This window comes from Acanthisitta chloris, unplaced genomic scaffold (assembly GCF_000695815.1).
Source record: "Acanthisitta chloris isolate BGI_N310 unplaced genomic scaffold, ASM69581v1 scaffold18453, whole genome shotgun sequence".
NCBI classification, from domain to species: Eukaryota; Metazoa; Chordata; class Aves; order Passeriformes; family Acanthisittidae; genus Acanthisitta; species Acanthisitta chloris.
In genome coordinates, this window is record NW_008665609.1 from 18,912 (window position 1) to 20,230 (window position 1,319).

The 1,319-nt window shown below is 60.4% G+C and overlaps 1 protein-coding gene across 1 annotated transcript in view; it reads left to right on the forward strand.

Moving 5' to 3' along the window:
• LOC103799499 (neuroligin-3-like) overlaps window positions 1-1,304 on the forward strand; it is a 19,227-nt gene extending 17,923 nt beyond the window's left edge. Inside the window, 2 exon segments of the mRNA XM_009071824.1 lie at window positions 1-44; window positions 467-1,304. The exon segment at window positions 1-44 is cut by the window's left edge and continues 32 nt beyond it. Of these exon segments, the coding sequence (XP_009070072.1) occupies window positions 1-44; window positions 467-1,304 (882 nt within the window).
• The last annotated feature ends 15 nt before the right edge of the window (window positions 1,305-1,319 follow it).

A 1,319-nucleotide genomic window follows, 5' to 3' on the forward strand; every position in this document is an offset into this window, starting at 1 on the left:
AGCGCTGTGGTGATGACCTACTGGACCAATTTTGCCAAGACAGGGTGAGTGGGGATGGGCATTGTGCCTTGGGGGTCTGCACTCACTGCAGATGTACCACGTGGGATTGTGCTGTGGTGGCAGGAGTTGTCATGCCTAGCGTAGGACACACCCTGTGTGCAGAGGTCCATGCACTGCACCTACACAGGGATCATGGCATCAACTGCAAAGCAAGAAGTTTAGAGCATGGCCAGCCCCTGGGACAGGACCCAGCCAAACACAGGGGGGGAGGCCGATTGGTTATGGTTATCATGGGTGAGACTTGACCCAGGGTTGGGGTGCTGCCCAGCCATGCAGGACCTTTTGTCAACACAGCCTGTCCCACCACTGGCCAAGGTCTCCCCAGCCTGCATCTCTGTATCCAGCTTTCCCTCCTTGCTTCTTTGGCTTTTCCCAGTACTATTTCTGTTCTGCCTGTGTTTCACAGGGACCCCAACAAGCCTGTCCCCCAGGACACGAAGTTCATCCACACCAAGGCCAACCGGTTTGAGGAGGTGGCCTGGTCCAAGTACAACCCTCGAGACCAGCTGTACCTACACATCGGGCTGAAGCCACGAGTACGTGACCACTACCGGGCCACCAAGGTGGCTTTCTGGAAGCACCTGGTTCCCCACCTGTACAACCTGCACGATATGTTCCACTACACCTCCACCACCACCAAAGTGCCACCACCTGACACTACACAGAACTCCCACATCACCCGCCGGCCCAACAGCAAGATCTGGACCACCAAGCGCCCTGCCATCTCGCCCGCCTACAACAGCGAGAACGGGAAGGAGAACTGGAGCCCCGAGCAAGAGGCAGGCACCCTGCTTGAGAGCCCCCGCGACTACTCCACTGAACTGAGCGTCACCATCGCCGTGGGCGCCTCCCTCCTCTTCCTCAACGTGCTGGCCTTCGCCGCTCTCTACTACCGCAAGGACAAGCGCCGGCAGGACACACACCGGCAGCCCAGCCCCCAGCGTGGCGCCACCAACGACATCGCCCATGCGCCTGATGAGGAGATGCCCTCCTTGCAGGTGAGCCAGGGGCACCACGAGTGTGAAGCTGTGCCATCCCACGACACTCTGCGCCTGGCTGCTCTGCCCGACTACACCCTCACCTTGCGCCGCTCTCCGGACGACATCCCGCTTATGACCCCCAACACCATCACCATGATCCCCAACTCGCTGGTGGGGCTGCAGACCCTGCACCCCTACAACACCTTCACCGCCGGCTTCAACAGCACGGGGCTCCCGCACTCACACTCCACTACCAGGGTATAGCTGCCCGCCGCCGGC